Source organism: Pristis pectinata, chromosome 15 (assembly GCF_009764475.1).
Source record: "Pristis pectinata isolate sPriPec2 chromosome 15, sPriPec2.1.pri, whole genome shotgun sequence".
Lineage (NCBI taxonomy): Eukaryota > Metazoa > Chordata > Chondrichthyes > Rhinopristiformes > Pristidae > Pristis > Pristis pectinata.
The window spans coordinates 32,091,221-32,118,273 of record NC_067419.1 but is presented as its reverse complement, the minus strand read 5'-3'; the positions used below and the strand labels follow the sequence as shown (position 1 = coordinate 32,118,273).

Sequence of the window (27,053 nt, the reverse complement as noted above, 5' to 3'; positions counted from 1 at the left end):
TAAAAGGGCAAAACTAAAAGGTTCTGTAACCGAAGGCACAGAATTCAAAACATAAGAGATGAACTAACAGTGCAAATAGAAAAGAGTAAGTTTAATCTGATGGCTTTACAAAGACAATGCTACAAAATGACATAGATTGGGACCTGAATATTGTAGGGTATATGACATTAAGGAAGGGCAGGAAGTTCAGTAAACATGGAAGATTGGCTTTGTTAATTATGGTCTTACCTGTGTTAGAGAGAGGTAACCTAAATTCAAGAAACTAGGATCTAGAAGTGGTTTGGGGGGAAATGAGAAATATTAAAGACAAGTCACTTGTAGGAATGATTCAGGCTTCCTAACGATAATCATATGGCAGGACTAAATTTTCCTTTGGCTTGAGGTAGGGAAGAATAGGTTCAGAACAAGTATTTAATTTTTAAAGAAGAATAATTATGAAGGCATGAAAACAGAGCTAGCTAAAGTGAACTGGCAGTTTAGGTTAATGGATCATTTAGTCAAGATGTACCTGCAGACATTTGAGGAGATCTTTCAGAATACACAAATTAGATACATTCCAATGGCGAAGCAGGTTTGAGCAATCATGTGGCTTACTCCTGTTCCTAATTCACATGTTCATATAAAACATCGGTAAATCTCAAACTGAATTCATGCCTTTTGCATGCACATTTGATCATATAAACAGAATTATATTTGATGCAGATTATATTAAAAAATGACAACGCTTGGAAGCAAAATGAAGTGTTACCTCTTCACCGCTGAACAATTAAACTTGCAGGTATCTGATTAACTCAATGGGTTTCAGCAAGTCAGTCAGCTATGGCTGCTGCCCACAAACTTCCTAACTAATTGGCATCACTAGTGTTTTGAATGTTAACCTTGGATCAGTCACATTTAAAAGTGTTAGGTCTTGGACTGACATTATCAATATTTTTGAAAAAAACTACTTGGGTGATAACTTGCCTCAATCAATAAAGAACTGTACAAATATGTCAGTACTTGAAGACGAAAGAACATGACAACCCTATGTTAGGTTTGCATTCATTATGAGTTAACAATAATGGTTAAAATTATCACTTCCTGTTGCAAATCATCAATCAGTGTGCCAACAGGTGAGAAACAACAGGAAAACAATTACTGCTTTCTGTCATACCTTCAGAGTATGTGGAATTGTAGGTTAAACTCGTCTGTTGCACAACAGATGCACTGTAATCCTGTAAAGGATATAAAACATGTTGTCAATTGAAGATTAATAGAAGCAATTTTCACTGTGTAACTTCTGGAGCAATGACTTTCACCTAACAATATAACCTGGTTCAACTCATTATGAAAGGCCTACATTTCCAAATGTTTAAACAGATGTGCAAAATGTTTGACTTTTGGCAGTTACATATTTTAAATCCAACATTGCTCAGCGTTTATTAAATATAAACAGTTTATTCCAATTGGTACAATAACCAAGTTAAAATAAAAGCTCCTGATGAAGGAAGATGGATTTTGTTTGTACTAAAATGTTCTGAAGTTGTAAAACCATATATACTGGAGAGCTCCATTAGTAAATTTGCTGTAGCAGCTTAGAAGAAGTCACCTCCAATGTGCTGCCTCTGATGGCCAAATCAAATATTATTCAAATAATAATATTGTCATTGCAGGAAAACTAAATATAAAATGAAAATCTAAGCCAGATCAGTAGTAGATCAGAACATGAAGGAATTAAGACAGATTAACAATTCAGGTACAATTACTTGTACGAAACAACTTTACATCCCATATCATGGACTCTTTTTTTCTCATTCAGACTGTTGGGTAATTACAGAATTTTCAGTTTTCTTTCTGACATCCTTCACACATTTTTAACAACATCTATATAAACCTTGGGACCTCATGCCTCAACAGTTGAAAGAAGAAAAAAATATTTTCTTTCAGATTTCTCTCATTCAATTTCAGACCCATTGCAAGAAGAGCCAAGTTACAACCAGCTCCTCTAACTGTATTTGAAGGATGCTTGAACAAAAAGGGCTATGAGCCAACATCATTTGTTTCTCCTTCCACCTAGTTTTGTCTCCCTCCTATTCTTCAAAATGCTCAGAGTGTAGACAAGGCACCAGCTGTAGTGCAATATTGAACACTCAGAGCTGCCTTCCCTATAATACATGTCAGATCTGCTTCGTAAGCCACAACTGACAAACTTGCAAAAACAAGATTTGCTGCCCAAGGTTGAGAGGAACAAAGAGAAAAATATGGGGAAACCAGAAGATTAACTAACACAAGCAGAGTAATAGACTCAGACACTTCTAATAGCCCTCTAAAATAAGATTAGAATTCAGATGGCAATCAATATGAATGACCTGAGTAACATACTGAAATGTTCTGAAACAAAATATATCAACTAAAAGTTGAAATAGTCAAATGTACCAATTATGGCCAGGTCTATTTTCTTGCCTCTTGATCCTAAAGCAATTATTATTCCCTTACACAGTTGTATAAACAGCAAACAGATCCATGGTTGAAAAAAAATCTTTTCTGTCTTCTGATAATTGTAGGTGTGCAAAGCAAGAAGAGTTCCCTTCTATATTCACAGGTACTGTCTGTTTGCACACCTTTCAGAGCCAGAAGGTCACAATCTTAGAGATACAAGTTCACCTCATTCCTTCACTCCTTCTGACAGGTGAAAAGCCTATGCTAGATATAATCCAGATGGCATGGGGCAGGAAATGTTGATATATCTGGTCTTAGGTAAGAATAGCACACATCACCTGAAGGTCAAATCAAAGGAAAAGACAACCTATTCGGAAAATAATACTGGGAAGGCATGAGTCAAAATCCCTTGAACAATTGACTTCTTCTGTGTATGCTACTGTACTTCAAGAACAATTTACATTTATATGGGGCCTTTATTATTCCAAGATGCTTCACATGTCAAATGCAGACAACATAATTAATTGCAAGCCAAAGAAGACTTAAGTCATTAAAAGCTTCATTCTGAGGAATATCATAGAGAGACGGAGGCAGTAACAGAAATTTTGGGGGCAGTAGGGAGGAGGGGTGCTGGGGAAAGGAATTCCAGAGTTTCTCACTGCAAATGGTGGATCAAATGATGGAAAGATGCATAGGACGCTGGAACTGCAGAATGCAAAATACTCAGACGATTTTACTGCTATAGGAAGTTACAGAGCAAGGGAGGGGTAAAGCCATGGAGGATTTTGAATAGGAAAATGAATGCTTAAAACTATGATTTTAGGGGAATGGTTGCTATTGTAGGTCAAAAAGTGCACATATGATGGGTGAATGGTATCTCAAATTGGTTTGGATATGGGCTACTGATTTTTAAATGAACTCAAGTTTATAGACTATGGAAGATGTCAGGCCATCTGCGAGAGCACTGGAATAGTCAGGTCTGTAGAATGTTTCAGCAGCCGATGGGCTGAGGCAGGGACACTGATAATGTAGAGATTAAAGTAGGCAGTTGATGGTGCACAACAAGGTTTTTGGGCCAGGACTATTGCTAGCCGCAAACAATCAAAGCTCCTGGCACGAATCTATTACCCTGAGGGCCATGTGTGGGTATATAATTGTATGCATTGCATGATATATGATGTTACTGTGTGCAACAGTTTGAAGCTATTGTGCTCAGTCCAGTGGATATACTGAAACTAACATATCACAACATCAACTTCATACTTAAGTAACCTGCTGAATGCAATCTTTCAAAGGCTAGGTTCTGCACTATTAATTTAGCGCTGGCATGGCACTCAGAGCGAAAGTAACTTAAATTTCTTATTCATAACAGTCATATCATTAACATTGTAGATTAACTCCATTTGTACTGATTGCACCTGCCACTTTCTTATTGGTACACTATATCATCCCATTCAAATTTACCATAACTTCTGATGCCACATGTACTGTTTATGTCTGTCACATAAATGTTTCATTCCACTATTTCATCCCTGATATTCTATCATATCATACCCAAGACAGACATTTTTCTGTTTCTTCACATTGTTTTCAAATACATATGAGACATTTAGATGAAATCAATAAATTGCTTAAAAGTGCCAGCAATGGAAGGCATCCTGTAGAGTTTGATTTCTGTAAAACAATTAAACATTTTCATGTTCAATGTGACAAAATCATTCTGACAATTATCTAAATCAGTAATATTTATATTTGCAATGTGTTGCAATTAAAAAATTAAGTTCTAAGAATTAGTACAATAAGGGCAACTTCATTTTTATTTTCATTGATGTTTATCTTCATTTTGAACTTTCCATACCCCATGCCCTTTTTTTCACAGAACCTTTAATTCTCCTCTTACAATCATCAAACCCTTTGGGTCAATTAATGTACTGTAACTTATATCAGTTTATAAATTAGCTTTAAAGCTGGCATTTTATCAAATGGAGATGATATATGATTTCAGATGGTATTTCCAAAATTGCAGAAAACTAGTAACTAAACATTATTAAAAAGGTCTGCACTAAGCAGAAGTACTGAAACTTCATCTTTTAAAGCTTTTATTGCTGCATGCAACACAAAGAGTTCATTGTATCGGCAGAATTGTTTTAGAGTTCACTTTCTATTACATTTTAGCATACCTCTACCGCTAGGAGATTCCGTTTCTGGAGAACTGCATCAAATCTGCTCCTGTGAGAAAAGAATAGCATCAATACGTCAAATTCTTCTCCAAAAATACATGATACTCGACTTGGCAAACAGAGTGTTAGAATTGAACAATATCACATTCCGCTTTTTGATTCTACTTCAACTTCTCTTAAAATTAAAGTTAACAGCTTTGTTACTTGCCTTCTTGATTGGTTTTGCCCACGAACTGAGGTTTCACAATGAGATCCTGTTAAAACGATACGAAATACTTGGTTAAGTCCCTTCTGGGCGTGTAAAGTATATCAGGTTCAATATCTGTTGAACTACAAAATCTTAGGCACTAAACCTTCACCAAGGCACAAGAGTTTTATTTTAAATAGACCTAGAACATAACAGTTTTACATAGGAAAAGCTTTGCACTGCAATGCCACCATTAGTTGTTGATATAATGTCTGATATTTACAAGTTTTCAGACGTATATTGCAAGTAGGCGCATTTGCTTCACAGGTCATTATTTTCCTCTGCGCCACAAAAGTGACCGTGACCTTGAAGATATCTCTAAATGTCCATTAACATCGCTTATATACTTTCAAATTAAATCAAATGCTTTGTGATTGGCATTTAATAAAAGCAAGCAAACAGAAAATGAAATAAAAAATACGTCGTAACTTAGCTTCCAAATAATTAAATTCATTTCCTTCACACTTCTATATCAATAACTGCTCTAACGCATCTTCCTGTTAAATAAAGCAATTCTTCTAGATTTAAAAAAAATGGCTGGCTTTCCAAGATCTTGTAGCACACGCACTTACCTTGAAATAACTGAAAAAGTGAGTAAAACACCAACACACTCCACGGTACCATTAATTTAAGTTTCCGAGCAATGTTCATCTCAATAGATCTCCGCTGTGAACGAGGAAAGATTCGTTCTAATCAAACGGAATTACAATGTCATGTTAGACCAATTGGTTTACAAAATGTTACGTTTTTCTTGTTTACCCAAAAAAAAAGGCAAGGTATCAGTTACAATTAAATGCTCAACTCCGTGTGGCGACGTTCCGCTAGCCTGAAGGTTCATTAGCAGGATGGAACAAAGTAGGTTTGTTCCCGGAGGCAGCCGGCAGAGTGACCTTCTGGATTTGCTGTAACTCAACTCAATTCCTTTGGTTTACTACATTACGCAAGCTGTACAAAAAAAAAACTTGCTTGGTCACAGCAGATGTAAACCAAAGTAATGCGCGAAATGATTTATTGGGGACTCGTGGTTGACATTATTCCCTCTGTATTCTTATATCGAGATAGTGAGTTCAAAATTCCCAAACTCTTGTACGTGAACAGAGAGCAAATTACCCCGATGGAGCAGTTCTAATATCGGAAACCTACGGATACTGCAGCACTTTTGGGCCGATGGTGTGAGCTTCTATGGCCTTGTCTAATCGGGGAGAATAGAGCTCGCCATGTGACATTTTCACCATCCTGAACAACTAATTGCAAAAGCAAATCGCCAAGTATGGCCAAAATACATTTTGTAGCATCACTCCGTGTACTTTTGATTTGGGTTGGGAGGGGTGATATGGTAAATTCTGGAACAGAGGCACGTTTCTCAGTTTTATCCGAGCAGCATTTTATTATTGGAAAGTTCCTAAAATGTGTTAATAGCACGCAAGTAGCAATAATTAATGGAATCAATCAAGAGGGGACTGAGTAGCAATTAAACTGTGCTACTTTAGACAGTACGTTTTCTTGGAGGAATAATACATTACATTGTTATAGCATAAATGTCCTGTACTTATTTAACACGTTGGATCATTTGATTTTGTGGAGTCATTGATTGATGTAGAAAACAAGATTCCACTGGTCTAGCACTGTCTCTGAAGTTAACCAATGAATCATACCCACTGTTCTTTCCTGGAGTCCCTGTACATGCCCTTTGGTGGCAAAAATTTAATAGGATCGGGGGGACTTTAGAGTGTGTGTACACTGATCCTTGGGAATGGCAAGACTGGTTAACAAGGTTGCCAAAAAAAATGGTTTGTTTCACTTTACGAATACAATGAAAGAGCAAGGAGGTTCTCCTAAGCCTTTTGAAGCATGTTCATAGAGTTATAGAGTCATACAACACAAAACAGATTATTTGGCCCATCGTGTCTGTGCTAGCCTGCAAGTATCTATATATGCTAATCCCATTTTCCAGCTCTTGCCCCATAGCTTGAATACAATGGGGTTTCAAATGCTCATCCAAATACTTCTTAAATATTGTGAGAGTACCTGCCTCCACACTCACCCCCTGCCCTCTGCCTCAGGCAGCATGTTCCACATTTTAACCACACCTCAGAATAAAAAAGATTCTTCTTCAAGTCATCTCTAAATCTCCTATCCCCTACAATAAACCTATGGCTTTTGGTTATAGACAGCTCTGTTAAATTGAAAAATTTCTCACTATCCACCCTTTCAATGCCCCTCATAATTTTATATACCTCAATCAGATCTTCCCCCAACCTTCTACACTCCAAGGAAAACAACCCCAGTCTATCCAGTCTCTCTTATAGTTGAAGCACTCCATCCCAGACAACATTCTGGGAAATGCCAACTGCACCCTCTCCAATCAGATCCTTCCTGTGGTGTGACAAACAGAACTGCACACAGTTCTTCAGCTATAGCCGAAACAATGTTTTAAAAAGTTGTACCATAACCTTCATGTTCTTACATTCAACATCACAGCTTAAAGGCGGATATTGAATATCCCATTTTAGCAGCTTACCTACCTTCCAGTGAGGTCATTCCTGTGGTCTGCACCACTGGTCTGCACCACAGACTTTCAATCACAACAATAACTGTTGTCTATCATCCTCTGGCTCCTCGGCTTTTACCTGTTGGACCTGTCTCCCATGTGGCATCTTGTCAAAGGCCTCACTGAAGTTAAGTGGAATACAACAACTGTATTACCCTCCACTAGACACTTAGAATCTTCTTCAAACTCAAATTGCTTCTGCATGTATTCTCCATCTGTTATCCCAACCATATGTAACAATATTTCTTTCGCTAGAAATCGTTTAATGCCATTATGACTATTCTCATTTAAATAAGAGAACATAAGAACATAAGGAATATGTGCAGGAAAAGGTCACTCTATCCCACACACCTGCTGCCCCCCATTCAATTTGATTATGGTTGGTCTGCCCCTGGACTCAGCTCCTCTTCTGTTGCAGTTTGCCATAGTCCTCAATACCCTGATCTTTCAAAAATGTGTTTATTTCCTCTTTAAATACCCCCTGCAGGTGGTCTAACTCCCAAGACCCTCTGTGGTGAAGAATTTCAGATATTCAGCAAACTCTGCAAGAAGTTGCTACCCATCTCAGTTTTAAATGACCGCCCCTAACCTTGTAACTGTGATCCCCTCATTCAAGATTCTTTCACTAGTGGGAACAGCTCCACATCTACCTTGTCATGCCCCATCAAAATCTTATTATAAATGTTATACAAGTTCACCCCTCATTATAAATGACTTGGATGAGGATGTGGAAGGGTGAGTTAGTAAGTTTGCAGATGACACAAAGGTTGGTGGTGTTGTGGATAGTGTAGAAGGTTGCTGTAGGTTACAACAAGACATTGATAGGATGCAGAGCTGGGCTGAGAAGTGCCAGATGGAGTTCAACCTGGAAAAACGTGAAGTGATACACTCTGGAAGATTGAATTTGGAGGCAGAATACAAGGTTAATGGCAGGACTCTTAGCAGTGTGGAGGAACAGGGGGATCTTGGGGTCCACGTCCATAGATCCCTCAAGGTTGCCATGCAGGTTTATAGGGTTGTTAAGAAGGTGTATGATGTGTTGGGCTTCATTAGTCAGGGTATTGAGTTCAAGAGCCGTGAGGTAATGTTGCAGGTCTATAAAACTCTGGTTAGACCACACTTGGAGTGTTGCGTTCAGTTCTGCTTGCCTCTTTATAGGAAGGACGTGGAAGATTTAGAGAGGGTGCAGAGGAGATTTACCAGGATGCTGCCTAGATTGGAGAGCATGCCTTATGAGGATAGGTTGAGCGAGCTAAGGCTCTTCTCTTTGGAGCGAAGGAGGATAAGAGTTGACTTGATAGAGGTGTACAAGATGATAAGAGGCATAGATCGAGTGGACAGTCAGACACTTTATCCCAGACGAAAATGGCTAACACAATGGGGCATAATTTTAAGGTGATTGGAGGAAAGTATAAGGGGGATGTCAGGGGTAAGATTTTTTACACAGAGAGTGGTGGGTGTGTGGAATGAATTGCCAGCAGAGGTGGTGGAGGCAAATACATTCAGGACATTTAAGAGACCCTTAGATAGACACATGAATGATAGAAAAATGGAGGGCTATGTGGGAGGGACGTGTTAGATAGATCTTATAGCAGGATAAAATGTCAGCACAACATAGTGGGCCGAAGGACCTGTACTGTGCTGAAATGTTCTATGTTCTTCTAAACTCCAAAGGATATAGATCTAATGTCTTTAGCTACCTGTGGTAGGAAAAACCTCTTATCCCAGGAATTAGCGCAAGGGACCTCTTTTGGACTGCCTTTCAATGCCAGTACATCCTTTCTTGAATAAGAGAACCAAAGCTGTGCTCCAGCTGTGGCCTCATCAGTACCCTACTCAACTGTAACAATACTTACCTAATTTGAAACTCCTATCCTCTTATAATATCGGTCTATATGCCATTTACCTTCCAAACCACTTGCTGCTTTCTGCCTTCTAATTTTTTGCAATTCATGTGCAAGAACATCTAGATCCCTCTATACTTCATTCATTTGCAATCTTCATTTAGATAATAATCTGCTTTTAGATTCCTTTTACCAAAATGTATGACCTCACACTTTCCCACATTAAACTCCATTTGCCAAATTTCATCCCCTCAGTCAATTTATCGCTGTTCTGTTGCAGAGTCATGATGTCCTCATCGCAATATGCTCTCTGACCTATTTTCCTGTCATTGGCAAATCCCTGCCCCTTCCTCCAGTCATTAATATAAATCATATATATTTGACAGCCAACTCCTAATTCTTGGGGCACTCCATTTGTTACATTCAACCAGCCTGAAAAATACCAGTTTATTCTGACTCTGTTTTTTCTGTGATAACCAACCGTCAATTCACAGTAACACAGTTCTCCCAATTCATGAGCTCTTATTTTGTGCACCAGCCTTTTATGCGGCATCATGTTCACACTGTTCACTGCCCATTATCAATTGCCCTTCAGAAAAAGGTAGTGAGCTGCCTTCTGAAACTGCTGTGGCCCTTTTGTAAGGTACTCTCAAGGATTCGTAGTTTATTTGTGGAACAGACTCTCAGTCAACAAAGAGCCCTTTAAAAACAGGTATATATCTGAAAGGAAAAATAAACGCAATCACATAGTGCTTTTCATGTCCCAATACACTCAACAAGGCACGTTTATGGTGTTGTCATTGTTTTAATTCTATAAACATGGCAACTTGCTCACAGAAGACTCTCACAAACAGCAATGTGACGGTGAGCGAGTGACTCATTCTTTGAGTCATCTTGAATGGAGAATTAAATTGACGAATAAGTCCTCAAAATGGGGAGGCTGAAAACCTTCACATTCACACAGACCGGCAGGAATTGGGAGCCGTGGTGCAAAGTCCCATTTAAAAAAGTGACCCCTTCGATTTAGCAGCACTCCCGCTTTAGGATGTTGTGCTAAAGGCACAAACTGACGATTTATAAGTGAGGGTACTGTCCCACCAACTGAACCAGAGCTAACTAACACCCAAGGATGTCTCTTGAACAGGTGAACTGCGCTCGGAAAAGACATGGGTTTTGTTTAATCGAATGGGGTGGCCTGGGGATCTCGGTCTTAGTTCTTGGTTGGGTGAATTTCTCGCCATCATTAGATTCTGCTTATTCCAAGTTCAAGCTCTTGTGCTTTAGACCGCTCCACTATTTCGATTAGAAACTGAAATGAAGGGAAACTAATTCAGAGCTAGTTCTTGAGGGGTCGCATTCCTTAATTCTGCGAGAAAAAAAACCTTCCTTCGCGTTATCGCTGGATCGATTTCCCGTTTTGAATTAAAGCATTGTTTCAGTCCTGTCTTCGGTAAAAACCCATTTGCTTGCGCAGCATAGAGGCTAGTTCGGAATCGGGTTTCTTTCTTAATTTTATTACTACCAAATCTTAGATTAGAGATTTTTTTTATTATTCGAATAATTTTCAAAAGGACGAAAGGAAAAACTAGACAACCAGATGCTACATGGAGCAAGCAAAGTTAAACCACTGGTCTGTGGAAAACTCCCTGCCCTCTTCCCATCAACATGGACAGGAATGGCAAACGTAAACCATACTTCCTACTAACATGGAAATTCTGAGATTGAAAACTATTCTTCTTATGTCTCATTGGAATAGAACTGCGCATGAAAATCAAGAAGTTGACTATATTAAACACAAACTTGAAGGTGAAAGTGATACATGCATCGCAAAATCTATTTTGAGAAAATTATTTTTAATTAATAATCATGTACCGGGATGCAGTCGAGAATTTTTATCCAATTCAGTGAGACGTTTTGGATTATTTTATCTGATAAAAGTTTACGTCCATCATGAGACTAAGTGTGGCCTTATCTGTACGAACTATCTCGCTTTTATTTGAAGGTTGAATTCTGGTCACTTTCTCTGCCCGCGTCAAAATAAACAAAAAATTACCCTTTTCATTCAGATGATTATTTTATTTTTATTATATATTTTCTTTCTGTCGCTGTCATTAATTGTTCGATAATTGTGTTCCTAATTTAGCCCGACTCTAAACATGTTTGCAATTTTATTGGCAGACTGTCAAGACCGCTCGAGAAGTATTGCGGAAATTATGGCGCCCTATCAGTTACAATTGCTGCAGGTTGCACAATGCACAAGAACGAATATGTAGGATTAAATTGGCAGACTTCAACCAAATAAATAAAAAATCCGATCAGAATTTTGTTTCTATGTTGTTTAGGTGCAACTACATTAATTAAATGCATTGGAACCCACAACTAGAATCAGGGTAGTTACAATTTACTTGAATATAATTCTATTGCCGTTGCGCGTTATACAAACATTAATCACTAATAGTCTTGTGACTAATTAATTTTGTCAGTGGGAGTGAAAAAAAGTGATGTATTTTTGTGTTTTAGGTATATTTTCCGTGTGGAGTTGCTTAACTGAAATTAGTTCTTGTCACTTCTTTCCAACCCACTCTGATACAATGATAATCAGAAGATAGAGCATGCTTGTAAAACATCCCATCCCCGCCCTCCCAAAATATGTCTAACTCTCCCTTGTGCTTTTACGCTTACTGAAGAAAGGATCTGAATATATCTCGGATCTTATTTTCTGAATACTGTGATTGTTCCGTCTCTTTCATTGCAGTTGGATTACAGTCTTGGAGCGAGAAGTACAGCTGGCAACACCTGAGCTCCATTGTCTGCCTGTAAGTTGCATACACTTCTCGTGTTCGTTCAACACGAGAACCGTGTGTGCAGCCGTGTAACTGCCCTCTTCCAATGCTATATGTTAATAGGAGATAAAGCGGCTATCAACTTCTCAATATTTAAAAGAACTCAAAACTGGATTTATAACGTGACTCAAGTCCCGATGAACTATTGTTATACCCGGTTTCCATTTGATTAGTAAAGTACGTGAGTGGATGCAAAACCTAGTCAATATGCGATTTCAAATGACCTAATCGTTCAATACCTGACGCTAAAGTTACTTTGCCATTTAATCCCTCTGTGTGCTTAAAATTATTTTAGCATTCAAAATTGAAACCATTTTAATAATAATAATGTAAGGTTTTTTTTATATTTGACCTCCTAAAACGATCCAGGCTTGTTAGGAGATTTCTATCAACATCTCTAGTTGCCCTGACATTGGGCCTTCTCTTTGAACTACACCAATGTTGGTGGCTCCCACCGTGGTATTGCGCAGGAATTGTGCCAGAATGTATAAGATATTGACCCAGCAACTATAAAGGAACTGAGATTTATCCACTACAGGTTGGCGTTTATGTGGATGTGGGATGAGTTCAAGCAACATAGTAAGGAAGACTTGCATGCATTTTGTTCCTTGTCGATGTCTGGGACCCCCTAGGTGTTTTACAGTCAATTAATTAATTTTGAATCATATACATTATTGTAAGAAACGCAGCCTCTAACGCGTGCACTACAAACTAAATATACCTCGAATAACTCAAATCCTTCTGAGCCAACAGAAGAACATTGTTTTAAAAGTTGTCTCTAAAAGACGGCACCTCAAATACTGCAGCACTCAGTCAACTACAACTCTGGAGTGCCAACCTGGATTATTGTGGTCTTGAATAAAACACGCTTTGAAAATGAATGTCCTAGAATATAACAAGTTCATTTTACGTGTTTATGTCTTCGCCTGCTAACTTCCATATTTTGTTATACTTAAAGACAAATAACGACCAAATTACCAGCACTCTCTTGCGGAAAAGTATAAGAACCCACAAGGTGTGATTGGAATAGTTTTCCGAAGCACAAAGTTATTTCGTTTAATTTAGATAAGTCCGAAGAAAAATCACGATCTTCTGACTCAGAGACTAGACTGCTTCCAACGGGTCCATTGGTGCTATATCAGCCAATTTCACTAATAAATCACTCCCAGCACATGAAGTAATAGATTAAAATAGAGAATTACCTGAAAGCGCCTGATATGTCTCGGTTCCACGCTGACGCGTTTGGGATCCTTGTAAATGCAGGAAGCCTTTATATGGACATAAAGTAATCTCATTAGAATGAACTTCTGAAGTGTGCCAGCACTACAGTGAAAAAATACTTTTAACCTATATTTTTATGCTTAATATATTGTGGCATTTTCTTCACTCAAGCTGCAGTCGTGTCTTGTGTAGTGTGTTACGGCAGTAGGGACAATACTGCACGTGTTTTTCGTTTTACACTTCAGATCTGTTACTGTAACAATTATTTATGAACGTTAGTTCCACCTACAGATATTCAAAATGGTATAGCATAAAATAGTCCATATTTTTTAAGATTGCAGCGAAACTTTAAATAACTTAATTGTGGTTTATCTTGGTGTTTCTACGTTTTGTCGATTGAGAGAACGCTCCATAGCTCGGCGAAAGCCTTGTGTTTTGCTGTTTTCGTCTAAAATCAACGTGGATTGCAAAATGCAGTGGATGCTAGAACGCTGAATTGCAACGAGAAAATGTTGGAAATAACATCGGTAATAGTATGCAAAACCTTAAAGATTTGGGGTCCAGATATTTGTGTCGGCTAGTTATGGATTCCACATATTTTTAAGGTACTAATCTATAAAGCTAATTGTGCTGTACACAACTTTTCCCCCCAGTTTTGGCGCTAACGTTGATAAATGATCCTTCACACAATCAGTTTTGGTCCATTTTCCGAAAGTCACGAACTATTCAGAAGGTGCAAGTGACAGTTAGAAAACGGAAACCTGGAGCACAATCCAAATTAATCACAAATTTAAAAACTTTACGTCCCCGTACACACTCACATAAATGTCACACTTCATCCACTCTACTTGCTAATTTCTCTAATTACTATGCATTTGAATTAAATAGCGACCATATTACCAGCATCCTCATGCGGAAAAATATATAACCTACAATTTGTGACGAAAATTAGTTTTCTGAAGCAGGACACTATTTCGATTAAGCGATTTCAAGGTGCAAACGTATCTTCATAAACCATCAATCACTGAAATACATCGAAGTGTTCTGTCATTGATCGCATTCTTAAAGGCTAGAGCTCATAGCGACCTAGAAATTGGATTTTAATCTCTTCATATACGCCAAAAAAAATGCTGTCTTTCATGCTAACACTCGATCGGAAATTGAAGGGTGCGTGGGGTAGACCCAATAGAAATGACACCATGGCGCTTTGCAGAGAAACATCTGCTAAAACAAGACCCGTGTGGTTCTCAAAAGGAGCTGCTTGAAAAGCTGGCAGCTGCTATGTCATTGCTGTTGCAGTCACCCGGAGGAGTGTCAGATCTTAAAGATACTTTCCTCAAGGCAACCATACAAGAATTAATGTGGAAGTCGGGGGGGGGGGGGGGGGGAGGGGGGAATGTGGGAGAAGGTGGGAGAGCGATCTTTTGTGCGTGGGAGCAACTTCTATACTACGGTCTTCCCCAGACCACTATCAGGCACGGGATAATCATGGGAACAGAACTCGCAGCATGTAACCAAGCATTGAAAAATTAAATTGAGGGGCGCTGTGTGCAAGTGCTCCAAATCAGACCTACTGATGTTTCGTTGCTGATCTCAACACAATGGCAGGGCCCCAGGTTTGATCCTGACCTTACCTGTTATCCATGCAGTTTGCAAAATCTCTCTGTGACCGCTTGGGTGCTCTAGTTTACTGTTACATCTCAATAACATGCTATTACCTTTTGGCGCCTGTAAATTAGGTTAATGATACACAGAATTAAAGGGGCGACGATGGACATGTTTGAGGGAATAAATTGCAGAGGTATAGGGAAATAAGAGAGGAAAATGGGACTAATGGGATCGTGCTTCTGGGGGAACCGCATGGACGTAATGAGCTAAATGACCTATTTCATTATCTAAAACTTCCCATTCTCCTTCATTGTTAAAAAGAGCAAGGAGAGATTCCCTTGTTACGCAGGAGATGCTGGAGGGCCTCAGCGGGTCGGGTAGCATCTATGGAGGAAAATGGACAGTCGACGTTTCGGGTCGAGACCCTTATCTGGACCAGTGTCCTCTGTAGATGCTCCTCTGGCATTTCGTGTGTGGCTCCAGATTCCAGTATCTACAGTCTCTTGTCTCCAGAGTTTCGCTGGTCTGCATCGTCCACCTCACCCCCTACCACATGCAGTGAATCATCCTCCATAATTCTTTCTCCCTTCAACAAGATGTCACTACCAAAGGGAAGTCTCTGGACCACTCTTACATCTGCACGACCCCCTTCTCGCGTAGCTGCAGAAAGTGCAGTATCTTATCAGTTTTCCCCGATTCCCTTCACTCAGACACCCCCTGCTGGGAAGCAGTGATTCTGTCGCACACATCCCAATTTAATGTACTACATTTGTACGCACGATGCAGTTTCCTCTACATTGGAGAAATCCAGCGATTGCTTTGCAGAGCACCTCTGTTCACCTACAAGGGTCAATTTTAATTCTCTTCCCACACCCTCTCAACCCAAATCTCTCCATCTTTGACCTTTTCCAGTGCTTCACAGTAGCTCACCAACGCACCTTACTACCCTCGGGACTCGATTTGAATTTCATAATTTCAGATAACCTTTTCCAGTTTCAGAACTGTCTAGTTCTGATGCAACAGCAATTTCTCTCCACAGATGTTTGTTGAAACTCAACTTCCAAGAATTCTACGTCCTGCATCTCTGCCTCTATTATTAGCAAGCCTTCACCATCGTCTCTGGAACATAGGTATTGGGATTCCCTTGGTCTTTGTCCTATCACCCACATTCTTTGCTCCTCTCCCTTCTTTGCTCCTCTCCCTTCTTGACAACCCAGGGCAATTGGTTTCACAGCTTACCCCAATTCTTTTGAAAGGGCACCAACCCAGAAAATGTATTTTTCTCCACCGATGCTACCTGGCCTTTTCCCAGCATTTAATATTTCATTTTTCACTTCTAGCATCAGCAGAATACGTTTTTGCTCATTTAATGGAATGGTTCTCATGAAAGCAAAACTTCCAAGTACCCAGGATCATTGACAAACTTGACCTCCTTAGATTGGTCCCATTCGCACCCATCTATAGGTCATTTGCACGGAGAATTATGGAACACCAAGTACCAGAACTTAACATTTTAAAACAGACATATTCTTGTTTAATGTATCATAAAAAAGTGACACAGGTTTCAAACCTGTTTTTCCTTTTGTGCCCCCAATAACCAGTTAGCAAGTACTCATCTACATATTCATTGCTTTTGTCAGGGACACAGACATTCAATGACAGGCACATGCCCCAAGTCACACCCTCCACGTGATTTAATGTAGTCTTTCCCCTCCCCCATTATTTTACTTAACTGCACCTCTTTGATATGGTCACCATTTAAAATCACATTTCCTTCAGCTTACCCAATTTGTACAGCCGTCACACTGATTTATACCAGTTCCAGTGCTGAGCCCCAAAGAAAACTCAACTGTAATATAAAGCTAGTAGTTCCCACCCCTCAGAGAGCAAATCTTGGACCATATTTTAATGGTAAATTTTCAGGATAAGTCATTCTCATTGATCAGTAGGACAGCAACTTAATAAATTTAGATCATCACCTCAAGAAGAGTTTAGAATTACTGTCTGATTATGTAGAGAGCTGTTAAGGTGCACAACACCCTCGCAGATTTTTGAAATCTCTTTTGAAAAGGAATAAATATTTGGAAGAAAATTTTAAGCAGGCAAGAGAGTGGAAAGGCAACCCAGAGACTAGAACAGAACTGCGTAATAAAAATCCTACAATGACATATTAACCAATATGGTGAAACAGACCGCCAGTTTATAGGAGCATTTTAAAGATACAGAACAGTCAGTGCGACACTTAGATATTTATTTGCCACAAATCAAAATAAAACATTTAACGGTAAGATTTCTGGTAACGTGCACGGGCACCAGGTCCACCAAATTTCTTGGCCTCACAACGACGAGGATCAGCAACCAGCAGAGTCCTGTCATACTGTATGAGGATGTCCTTGATCTCCTTCTTGGAGGCTTCATCTACATCTGCAGAGCAACAACAGAAGTAACTTTAAAACTGCCCAACAGAAAACAAAAGAGAAAATATTCTGGACTAAGAAGCTGACAAGAACATACATTTCTGGTAGTAAGCCACCAATGCTTTAGAAATGGATTGACGGATAGCTGTTAAGAAAGAAAAAAACATGTTAACTACCTTCAAAGGAGATACACAGGGATCAATTACTGCAAACATTTGACCTACCTAACTTAAAGAGCATTTTTTCTGCAGCGCACTGAACAAAAGTCTCTATTCAATGGACATCCCCTTCTAATTTTACAACACCAGAGCCATCCCTCTCCTGCCCACCAGTTGGAAATCCTCAGGCTTATTTTACTCACTCACTTATGGGACTCAGTCACTCCGGGCACTTATTCCTATAACTATTTGCCCCAGAACTGAGGCAGTAATGAATCAACTGCACAGATGCATCTGAATCACAGGTACAATGGCAGATTTCCTTCCCTGAAGGACATTAGATAACCAGGTGGGACTTTATGAGAAATCATAAGTTTTCCAGTTACTCTTAGTTATATTAGTTCCCCCCCAAATTTACATCATGAGTTGAATTTGAATTCCCCAGCTACCAGAGTACAATTCAAACTCTTCTCTCCAGATCAATAGTTCAGGGCTCCGAATGTTAGTCCAGTAACTTAACCATTATTTGTACAACAAGTAGTTCAGTTAGGGAGCTGAAACCTGGAATCAATGTCATGGGTAGAATCACTAACTTATTCAAGTGACACAGGAAAATGCCATTCACTTAGTCCCATCTCCCTTCTGAAGCTCCCAGATCCCCTGCCTCCACACTGTGCACAGTGGTGGTATATAAACAGTAAAACAGCCAGTAAAAATCTTCTTTATGGGCAGGCAGTAATTGATAAGAGGCAAATCCAGATGGTTTTATACTTGGGACACTATCTTTTTCCAGGCAACATGACTATGAAGTAGAATTTCTGAAAAGGAACACAAAATACAAATACAGCGATTATAATACCATAGATTTGAGCTACGTGACCACCACCCTTCACACGAACTCTGATGTCGACACCAGCAAATCTTTCTTTGCCCAACAGCAGAACTGGTTCCAACAGCTGTAAAGAAAGAAAATTATGCTCTTTTTAAATCTATTTATACTTTTTACAGTGTAAAATACATAATAAATTATCTCAAAAGGAGTATTAATAACTCTCTCCACAGTCCAGAAAGATGATAATTATTCTGGCTCTTCCAACGAATCAATACCTCCCTGTTTCAACAATTGTTTTCTACTTTTTGAAGGGTAAAATAGAGTGGATACATGTGCTACTGTGAAACATGAAGGTAGAACAGTGTTTCATTTACGATAAATGACACTCAGTAGTAACTAAAACCAAGAAACACTGCAAAATGGAATACACATTATAAATGAAGACAAATTTTCTAATTCAAAGTTGAACAGTATCACTATACTGTATCTGCAGCATTCAAAGTCTATCCAGTCTTGAATTAGCAGCTCTGATGGAAGGTCATTGACTTGAAACATTGATTGTTTCTCCCACAGGTACTATCAGCCCTGCTGAGGATTTCCAAAAGTTTACTATTTTTATTTCAGATTATCAGGGTCTGTCATATTTAGTATTTAATTATTAAAACTTCCCCATTCCTGCCTGGCATAAGACACAAACTCAAACAATGATCAAGCAACACTTTTGAGAACTAATAAACTCTAGAGGAAAGATTCCAGCAAACAAACAAGGAATTGAAAACACTGAGAAGCATGTTACAGCCCAGGTGCCCATCAGTGCAACTTCTTATTCCTAGGATGCAAGTTGCATTGGATGGTTTCTGCTTTGTTACAAATCACATCCAGTTTGATTTATAGGAATGACAGACTCCAAGTTAACTAGTCAACTGCCCTAGATTCCAGTGCAGACCATTTCCAAATCAAAACACAATTAAACATGATGGTATGGAATTCTGTGTCATTAGCGAGCTGCCTGCATTTGCCATTGATCTCCAAATTCACTACAGGTCAACCATGTATGTCCCCACAGTCAATAAAGCAAGGCCCTGCACAACAGCAGTGCCTTCACAGTGATTTGGCATCACATGCAGTTGGACGGGGATGAAGGCTAAATGGAACAAACCCCAATGGCAATGCAGCTTAACAATGGACAGTCAGCTCAGCCACAGCCCCAGCGCTGAATACCTGGAAAAACTAAAAACAATTCATAACACTCCAAACTATTTGAAAAATGAAAGATTTAAAAAGGCGAATAAACCCACAACTTGGGCCTCATCCTACACAGAAATCCCAACACTGCTTGCAGCAAAACATTAATCGTTACACAGGGAACTGCCAATAATTCCCTGAAAAATTCAGGCCAAAATCCTCCCCCCCCCCCCCCAAGTAAATTATGAAGGGTAGAAGCTATCTCAGAACAGGTTTTCACACAAGGAATAAAGCCAAAAAAATTAGTGAAGTGACTAATGTCAGCTCCAATTATCAAGTGTTCTTTATCAACACCATACAACTGATCTCCAACAGAAAATGCACATTACATGTTATAACTTTTAGCGAAAACTAATTCCTGTAAAACTGAAGCTTACTCTGCCTGTGATCATGCAAATGCAGTTTGCAAGGTGAAGAATTACCATAAACCCTTGTTAAATTTGAGTCACTATTGCTCTTCACAGTATCTGAGAAAATGTACCCAACAATCATTTTAAGTAAAATAGGCAAGCACTGAAACAAAATAAGATGCACCTGAACAATTCTACCAGATGCAGGCAGAAAACTGCATAGGAGACCAACAGATCAAAATATCAAACTAAATTATTTTTCTGGAATACAATTTCAGAACATTACAGCACATTACAGGCCCTTCAGCCCACGATGTTGTGCTGACATTTTATCCTGTTCTAATATCTAACCCTTCCCTCCCACATAGCCCTCCATTTCTCTACCATTCATGTGACTATCTAAGAGTCTCTTAAATGTCCCTAAGGTACCTGCCCCTACAACCTCTGCCAGCAGTGCATTCCACGCACCCACCACTCTGTAAAAAAATGTACCTCTGACATCCCCCCTATACTTTCCTCCAATCACCTTACAATTATGCCCCCTCATGTTAGTCATTTTTATCCTAGGAAAAGTTTCTGACTGTCCACTCGATCTTTGCCTCTTGTACACCTCTATCAAGTCACTTCTCATCCTCCTTCTCTCCAAAGAGAAAAGCCCTAGCTCACTCAACCTACCCTCATAAGACATGCCCTCCAATTCAGGCAGCATCCTGGTAAATCTCTACATCCTCTCTAAAGCTTACATATCCTTCCAGTAATGAGGTGACCAGACCTGAACACAATACTCCAAGTGTGTCCTCACTTCACACACAAGATGCAACTTTTTATATATAACATGATGATGCTAGAGGAACTTAACATTGAATTCTCCCACTTTAAGTAACCACCCCCCCCCCACCATGCTTCTCTTCTTCCCATTCCTAGCCTTTTATTCTACCTTCCCTCCCCTTTACCTTTGACCCATCCCCCAGTGGATCTGCTCGCCCCTCCTCCCCCGCACCTGCCTATCACTATCTCTTACCCACATCTACCTATCACCACCTTGTGCCCACCCCGCCTCCCCTCTTTTGTCCACCTAACACTGCTCTGCTTTTCCCTCCTATATTGGGCTTCCCCTTTTCCTATCTTCAGTCCTGAAGAAGGGTCCTGACCCGAAACATTGACCGCCTGCTTTTCTCCATGGATGCTGCCTGGCCTGCTGAGTTCCTCCAGCATCATAGTGTTTTTCATCTAGATTCCACAATCTGCAGTCCTTTGTTCCTCAAATACATAGACAAACACACACCAAAGCAGAAGTTCTATGGTCTATTCAAGCTGGTTACTCAGTGCCACCTTCAGCTCTGTAATAACTTGGTAAACTGTATAAAGATTCACCACAATCGGGGCTAAGGAACTATACTGCTGCAAAAACATTCTTTGCATGAGTCATTAGACTGAATCATGATCTTCTGGCCTGAGATGTTAGAACTATAATGTATGAAAGAGAGCTCTCCAAATGTTTGGCTACTATTTATCCCTACCAACAACATTACTGCTGTTTAGGGGACAATGTTATGAATAATTTGACGTTAGTGTTTTGCCACACACCAACACTTCCAAAAAAAATTTAATGGCAAATCACTATGAGACACAATATCTAAAGACATGCAAGATCATTCTTTGAATGATTCATTCTAGGTATGCACTGGCTCATTATGTCAATTCAAAGACCGGGGAATCATCTGCGTCACAGAGAGAAAGTCCAAGTGCTTTGCAATACATCTCTGCTGACTCCAAGATTCCAACATAAACTTTAGCAATTCTACTTATTTGAATTATAAAGTAGCGGCAACAATGTGGGGCACCATCAAATGTTCTGCTCTGGAACTTAGAGGAACAGTTGGATCAACCATCCAAAAGATGACAGTTCACTCAAAGTTTGTGGGCTCAAATTCTCATTTCAAAGTAGCATGGACAGAACCTAGGATCATCTCAATTTGTTGGCTTATTACTGCATCAAAGAAAATTAGACCTTGGTTAACATCATCTTCCAAAGCACACAACCCACAAAAGGAAAAGCTTGCATACATTTCAGAATGCTCCAACACAATCAACAGGCATAAACAGGTACAGATCCTTTCACACGAATCCCTTCACTTACCTTGTACTGCAAGGTCTTGGGCTCAATCTGTTCCAGAGGCCTGCCATTCACTTTGATAAGGCCATTTCCCCTTTTGCAATGGGCAACAGCAGTTGCTGTTTTCTGTAAAGCAGAAAGTTTTCAAGTTGACTTTTCATCTACAAGTGAAAAGCAGCATTATGGGCAAAAACAATCTTTAACATTCTAGTTAGGCTGAAGGAGTTGAAGTATAAGAGGCAGCATCCTAGGTTACTGGGGGAGAAAACTGTGACTGGCCAAGACATTTTACTTCACATTTCTGCAGAGCATGCCACTGGAGCGGAGAACAGCCTTTGGAAATCTATGTTTAAAAAGGAAGAGATTTAATTTGGATGCATACAAAAAACAATTACTGTTTCCCTGAGTCTTTGATTAAACTTCCGGACATCTAAAAAGAACAGGTAGAAGCAGCCTGGACAGGTTTCAGAAGGAGCAATAATCTCCAATAAACTTTAATTAAAGCATTAGAACACATCACAAAGGATATAAATGCACTTAGTATGCATTAGGTCAAAGACCCAATGCTTTTCCTACAGTGGATGTATACTACATATTGTGATGACCTTATTATCCTCACCCGAGAGATCTGGAGATTAAGGAGTGTAGAAAACCAAATAAAGAGTTATGAAGGTATAAACAGAATTAATAGCAGGTTGTCCATGTTAGAAAGTGACTATTGTCAGATGTTTTTCTGTAATGATTTCTGTTCATTGTATATTGATGACTTGATGCAGTGAGGCCAAGATTTTGATATAGGCTCATCACTGCCCGTTTGCAGTACTTGTGTCCATTCAAGGATGTGAACCTTCAGAGGGTGTGATGTGGATTAACTATCAAATACAAGAACAGTTAAAATGTATTATGGAAGAATTATGGTTGAAGAGTTGGAATTACAAAAAGATTGGGCTGATCATTGAGGGTTGGAGATCAAATCAAATGCATGATTTTTTGATGCGGGAGAGACCTTCCCCCCCTCCACAAGGAGTTATGGCACTGTTGAATTCACTTCTGGGGTTAAAATGCAAGATTCAAGACTGAACTGGTTGGATGAAATAAAATTTTTGAAATAAAGGAACTATGCAAGTCGGTTTGATTTCAACTATTTACTGAGATTAACTTAAAATACTAGCGCTGGAGAATTAATTGCCTAAATAATAACCTCAAGTCCATGTTAAAACTACACAATTTTCATCCCCTGTTCAATAGCTATATGTATATCATTTCAAACAATTCAAATATAATCCAGTGGATTCACATCTCAAGATGAGTCATTTATGCCAAAAGAGAACATGATATTAGAGGCTTTCAGTCACAGGAAATGTGTATATAAAGAATGGATCTTTACACCATTCATTTCCTGTGACTGAAAGCCTCTAATATCATGTTCCCTTCTCACATAAATGACTCGTCTTGAGACGTGAATCCACTGGATTATATTTGAATTGCTTAAAATGATATACATTTAGCTATTTAACAGATAGGGGATGAAAACTGTGTATTTTTAACATGGACTTGAGGTTATTATTCAGACAATCTTCACACCAAAGGCGGACAGTTACAAGGGAAACAATCAGCAGCGCAGGCCGCTGCCTCCATCAGACTTGCCCCGACCGCCCGGCAGAATCCGGGCTCGGGTTCGAATTTCGAACGCCGGCGGGGGAGAACAAAGAGAAACACAGGCGCGGCGTTCTAGAACCGCCCGGGTCTGCGCCTCAACGTTCCATCGGTGGCTCTGCAAGAATTTAGAATTCGAATTTAGAATGCCGGCGGTGGAGAACAAAGAGGAACACAGGCGCGGCGTTCTAGAACAGCCCGGGTCTGCGCCTCAACGTTCCATCGGTGGCTCTGCAAGCACGCGGCCCAGGCGCGGGAGAAGCCGCGATCACTGCGCCGAGCACACGCCGGGGGAAGTCCGCCTCGAACAGCTCACCTTTCGCCCAAAAACCTGCACAGATTGCAAGGGTCCTTTCGCAGGCATGTTCCTAAAATTAAAATGAGAGGGAAACACGCAGTCAGAACGGTCATAGACGCTGTGAACAAACCCTAAAGGCCCCGCATCCCACAGCTCGCCCCATTCACCTGATTCAGCAGCAGCTAGAAAAGACCGTACGGGGTTTCCGACCCACCAAATCAAGAGCTGTTTTTACGACACCCATCCGGTTTTGCGACCGCTATAACGCGTCAGCCTGGAGGAAATAACGGCCGTCCTGCTATTGGCTGTAGGTTTGGATGACGCGCAGGGCGCTCCGGCTGTCAATCAGCCGGTGTAGCGCCCGGAACCGGGCGAGAGGTTTGCATCGCGTGGGACAAATCTCCTGTTATTTTTAAGACTTTTTCCTTCAAAAATAGGGTACATTTTTTAAAAAATTGATTTATGGATAAACATCTGAAAGGGCAGGCTATGGAGATAGGATGGGGGAGCGGTGTTAGTTGGATTGCTTTTTGCCTTGGAGCCAGTACGGATTCGACGGGCCGAATGCCTCCCTTCTGTGCTGCACCTATTGTAACGAAAATATTTTAAAATTCCTTCCTAGTTCTTCTGATTCGACAGCAAGAGGTATTCGCAAAGGAGGCAATTATACGCGCACTAAAGGTTACAAAAACTATTAGAATTATATAAGAACTACTTATTAACCACTTCAAAAAACTACAGAACGATAGAATACAGAGAATACTTATCAACCACTCAGTGAATTGATCTACACAGTGCTGAAGGGAACCCCAGGTGTCCGACAGCCGCTTTCACTGATCTCTGTCTCTCTTTTCTGTAAGTCTGCCCCTCAAGTCTGGTCAGGACTCCAGCCTTAAAGTAAGGGTACCCCTGCCCCTTTAATACCCTTAAAAAAAACTCTGTCCTAGTAGTTTTACATGGTTCCAGGTGGTACCTTCTTATCTCTATGCCCTTTCTGCCTGGACACAATTTAAAAACATAGACAGCATGTTTTGGAGTAAAAGACGTTTTCCACCGTTATCAGGCAGCCAATTTGTCCTCACAGCTTGTAAATTTCTTAAGCAAGCACACAGAAGGGAGAGGGAAGGAAAATGCCACAACGCATATGGCGCAGTACAAGACTGACCAATTATTTAACACCCAGCAGATATAACAATCTATTTCAGAAGCTACTTTTCTATCTACACTTCTGCACATACCAAGGAGGAATCAAGTATCACTTAAAATTTTCTCCTTACACTCCTTACTGATTCCTCACTATGTTATAACAAAAAGAAAAGAATAAAACACTACATTAAATGCAAATCAATTATGTTTAAACAACAGAATTATAATGAAAGTTCGATATAGGTAACACAGAACATAGAACAGTACAGTACAATACAGGCCCTTCAGCCTACAATGTTGTGCCAACCTTTAAACCTCACCTAAAACTATCTAACCCCTTCCTCCCACACATCTGTCTATTTTAAATTCCTCCATATGCCTATCTAGTAATCTCTTGAATTTGACCAAAGTACCTGCCTCCACCACCGCCCCAGGTAGCACATTCCATGCCCCAACCACTCTCTGGGTAAAAAACCTTCCTCTGATATCTCCCTTGAACTTCCCACCCATTACTTTAAAGCCATGCCCTCTTGTATTGACTATTGGTGCCCTGGGAAAGAGGCGCTGGCTGTCCACTCTATCTATCCCTTTTAATTTTGTATACCTCTACCATGTCTCCTCTCATCCTCCTTCTCTCCAATGAGTAAAGCCCTAGCTCCCTTAGTCTCTCCTCATAATCCATACTCTCTAAACCAGGCAGCATCCTGGTAAATCTCCTCTGCACCCTTTCCAACACTTCCACATCCTTCCTACAATGAGGCGACCAGAACTGGACACAGTACTCCAAGTGTGGTCTAACCAGAGTTTTATAGAGCTGCATCATTACCTCATGGCTCTTAAACTCAATCCCTCAACATATGAAAGCTAACACCCCATAAGCTTTCTTAACTACCCTATCCACCTGTGAGGCAACTTTCAGGGATCTGTGCATATGGACCCCCAGATCCCTCTGCTCCTCCACACTACCAAGAATCTTGCCATTAACCTTGTACTCCGCCTTGGAGTTTGTCCTTCCAAAGTGTACCACCTCACACTTTTTCAGATTGATCTCCATCTGCCACTTCTCAGCCCAGCTCTGCATCCTATCAATGTCCCTCTGCAATCTTCGACAATCCTCCACACTATCCACAACACCACCAACCTTTGTGTCATCTGCAAATTTGCCAGCTCACCCTTCTACCCCCTCATCCAAGTCATTAATAAAAATCACAAACCAAGGCAATAAAAATCACAAAACAAAGGCAGTAAACGAAAATAAACTGCACTACGAGCACAACTAATATGATGATTTCAGTAAGATGTGTGCTGGATGGTTATCGCATCAGAGGATGTCTCCTCTTTCATGTTGGGTTGAGATCCCTGCATCAGGCAGGTTCAGCTGCATCAGGCAGTGTGCAGGACCCTAGGGGAGTGATCATTTTGTTTCTGCCACAAACTCCATACAGCGGTGTTCTGATGTACAGATACTTGTAACTCAAATGGCAGCTGGGGTAAACAAGGGGCAAGGCCTGAGCCACTGCTTCCATGGCAGCCTCAAACATTTGGTGTTGCTCTGGACCCCATTCAAAAGCTGCCTTTTTCCTAGTTTATATAAAGTAACTAGAGGTTGGAGCAGGACAGTTAGGTGTGGTACGTGTCGCCTCCAAAAACCCAATAGTATTGGTATTGGTTTATTACTATCACTTAGGAAAAGCTTGTGAAAAGGTACAGTGAAAAACTTGTCTTGCATACTGTTTGTACAGATCAATTTATTACACAGTGCATTGAGGTAGTACAGGGTAAAAACAATAACAGAAAACAAAATGTCACAGCTACAGGGAAGTGCATTGCAGGTAGACAGTAAGGTGCAAGGTCAAATAAGGTAGATTGTGAGGTCAGGAGTCCATCTCATCATATAAGGGAACCGTTCAATAGTCTTATCAT

The 27,053-nt window shown here is 40.0% G+C and overlaps 2 protein-coding genes across 2 annotated transcripts in view; both read right to left on the bottom strand.

Annotated features, from left to right (window-relative positions):
- otogl (otogelin-like) overlaps positions 1-7,627 on the bottom strand; it is a 117,066-nt gene extending 109,439 nt beyond the window's left edge. Inside the window, exons 1-3 of the mRNA XM_052030706.1 lie at positions 7,552-7,627; positions 5,467-5,534; positions 1,154-1,214 (exon numbers count right to left, since the gene is read on the bottom strand). Of these exons, the coding sequence (XP_051886666.1) occupies positions 1,154-1,214; positions 5,467-5,534; positions 7,552-7,627 (205 nt within the window). The remainder of the gene's footprint in view (positions 1-1,153; positions 1,215-5,466; positions 5,535-7,551) is intronic.
- A 9,522-nt stretch (positions 7,628-17,149) lies between these two features.
- On the bottom strand, positions 17,150-24,155 carry rps16 (ribosomal protein S16). The gene is made up of 5 exons (XM_052030637.1): positions 24,003-24,155; positions 22,055-22,156; positions 18,347-18,443; positions 17,427-17,474; positions 17,150-17,336 (listed from the first exon to the last, which is right to left on the bottom strand). Exons 1-5 carry the CDS (start codon positions 24,048-24,050, stop codon positions 17,191-17,193), a joined length of 441 nt encoding a protein of 146 aa, XP_051886597.1. The 5' UTR covers positions 24,051-24,155; the 3' UTR covers positions 17,150-17,190.
- Between the last annotated feature and the right edge of the window lie 2,898 nt (positions 24,156-27,053).

Bases quoted from the DNA above. Each gene is read 5' to 3' on its own strand.
- rps16 (XM_052030637.1), bottom strand. From the start codon at position 24,050: ATGCCTGCGAAAGGACCCTTGCAATCTGTGCAGGTTTTTGGGCGAAAG. The intron at 17,475-18,346 runs GTATTATAATCG...CTTTCTTAACAG, and splicing joins TCACGTAGCTCAAATCTATG to CTATCCGTCAATCCATTTCT. The intron at 17,337-17,426 runs GTATGTTCTTGT...GTTGCTCTGCAG, and splicing joins GGTGGCTTACTACCAGAAAT to ATGTAGATGAAGCCTCCAAG.